General features: G+C 39.6%; 1 protein-coding gene across 2 annotated transcripts in view; it reads left to right on the plus strand.

Moving 5' to 3' along the window:
* Positions 1-2,500, plus strand: part of LOC143958005 (uncharacterized) — an 86,612-nt gene that overhangs the window by 37,545 nt on the left and 46,567 nt on the right. Inside the window, exons 11-12 of one of the 2 annotated variants that reach the window (XM_077467446.1) lie at positions 554-714; positions 791-841. In XM_077467446.1, the coding sequence (XP_077323572.1) occupies positions 554-714; positions 791-841 (212 nt within the window). The remainder of the gene's footprint in view (positions 1-553; positions 715-790; positions 842-2,500) is intronic. The other variant, XM_077467447.1, reaches the window with a different exon arrangement.

The following is a 2,500-nucleotide window of genomic DNA, read 5'->3' on the forward strand; positions in this document are numbered from 1 at the left end:
TGGATTTTTTTTCACCTTTAATAATAAACACCTTCATTTACAAATTGCATTTTGTGTTTACTTGTGTTGTCCTTGACTATTGTTTAAATTGGTTTGATGTTCCGAAACACTTAAGGGTGACAAACATGCAAAGGAACAGGAAATGAGGAAGGGGGCAAACACTTTTTCACACCACTGTAATGCAGTGCATTGGATCTATATGATTGGGAGTCAAATAAATGTATGAAAAATGGCCGACGTAATAATTGTTGAAGCATAAGAAATAAAATGCAAATAAAAACATTTTTTTTAATTGGAATTTTACAAATATATTTTAGTAGTGGGTATGAATGTTGAGTTTTGTGGTCTCCTGAGGGTTGTAAGGTAGCAGGCAGGGAAAGGTTTCTGGAAGGAATTTTGAAATATTGTGAACAATTTGTATCATTTTTTTTTTTTTTTTATAACTAGCAAGTATACCGCGTATGCAATAAGTAATAGTAATTTCATGTAGAAATGAAATGTACTGTATAAAATACAAAAAATGACTGATGATTGCTCTTCCTCTATGTTCCAGGTGTGCCATCCTTACCAGGGTGGACCAAGGAGAAACTCTGGCCGTCAACTGCCATGGCATGGAGGGGCGCTACGTGTCTGTTTTCATCCCGGGTCGTAGAGAGTTCCTCACCCTCTGTGAGGTTCAGGTCTTTGCTCTGCCATCTGAGGAGCCAGAAAGCGGTAAATATCAATAAATCAAGGACAAGAATTTCTAATGAATTTATCATTTTTCAAAAACTGACAAATATTTTTGAAGTTCCAGGTACGGAAGTGCCCACCCAACCGCCGAAGTCCGAGCAACCTAAACGTATGTAGAAAAAAAGGAAAAAAAAAACTGTGCTAAGATATAGAAAAAAAAAACACCTGATAAATTTGTAGTACCCCTGTTTCCCCCCAAAATAAGACCTAGCGGGATTGTCGGTGATGGCTGCAATATAAGCCCTACCCCCCCCCCCCCCCAATAAGCCCGACCCTGAAAATAAGACCTTTAACTAGGGCTTATTTGGGGGGACAGGGCTTATATTGCAGCCATCACCGACAATCACGCTAGGTCTTATTTTCAGGGGAAACAGGGTATGATGGAAGTAGCAATTCTCCTCTATAGCACCAATATATTGAAAAAAAGAAAAAGAAAAATTAGAATTGTGCTAAACCTGTGGATATAAACAGAAATAAATCATAAATTAAACACACAGAAATGTGCAAACCATTCACCATGCAATGTGAATAGTCAATGAATGTGATTAGTTAATAAGCCCCTAAATTGCACACAAAAACCTGCAAACCAACCACAATTTTAATGTGAATGGCAAATATATGTGAATAAGTTAATAAAACATAAACATAAAAATATATGAAAATTATAAACCATAAAGGTTATAAACAGAACTCAGTCCATATCAAAACAAGACAAACAGTCCATGTGTAAATAGCTGAAAAGTGTCACATCCACCCGTGTAAAGATCAGTAAAGTCCATCCACAGATCAGATGAATCTTCAATCGCTGATTAACAAGAAGTGCAATCCACCACCACTATGGAAAGAATCACTTCTTACCAGACAGCCGTGATCCCCCCCCCCCCCCTACAGAGGATCAGGGAAAACATATAATCTAGGCACAGCTGTAACTTCAGAGCGCATTGAATAAAAACAAAAATAACGCACTTACAAATGTAGCATCAATTAGAAAGCCTGAAGTCTGATGTGCCGGGGGTCCCTGGATGACGTAATTCTCTTACGAAACGCGTAGGGAGGAGCAGGATGAAGCGCTGATGTCACCTCGAGTCATTGTTTGTGTATCCAGAAGGACAGGCTTGTCCGAATGTGTACCAGCTGCCACATTGGACTTCAGGCTTTCTAATTGATGCTACATTTGTAAGTGAATTACTTTTTTGTTTTTAATTTCTTAATAAACCTGAAGGTTTTTACACTGTTGGAGCATTTATGTTTTTTACATGCTATGTGCACCCACTAATGAGGCGATCTGAAGAGTAGCTATCAAGCAAGCCAGCATTTTCGATGCGCTCTGGGGTTACAGCTGTGCCTAAATTATATGCTATAGTGTAAAAACCTTCAGGTTTATTAAGAGATTAAAAACAAAACGTAACGCACTTACAAATGTAGCATCAATTAGAAAGCCTGAAGTCCGATGTGCTGGCCGGTACACATTGGGAGAAACCCGTCCTTCTGGATACACAATGACTCAAGGTGACGTCAGCGCGTCGTCCTGCTCCGCCCTACGCGTTTCGTAAGAGAATTGCGTCATCCAGGGGCATCGACACACCGGCCCGCACATCAGACTTCTGGCTTTATAATTGATGCTACATTTGTAAGTGCGTTATTTTTGTTTTTATTCTATGTGTTCTGAAGTTACAGCTGTGCCTAGATTATATGCTTTCCCTGATCCTCTGTAGGGGGGGGGGGGGGGGGGGAATCACAGCTATCTGGTAAGAAGTGATTCTTTCCA

The sequence above is a fragment of the Lithobates pipiens genome, unplaced genomic scaffold (assembly GCF_037356315.1).
Source record: "Lithobates pipiens isolate NorthernLeopardFrog02 unplaced genomic scaffold, aLitPip1_a1.2 Scaffold_56, whole genome shotgun sequence".
In the NCBI taxonomy this organism is placed as follows: Eukaryota; Metazoa; Chordata; class Amphibia; order Anura; family Ranidae; genus Lithobates; species Lithobates pipiens.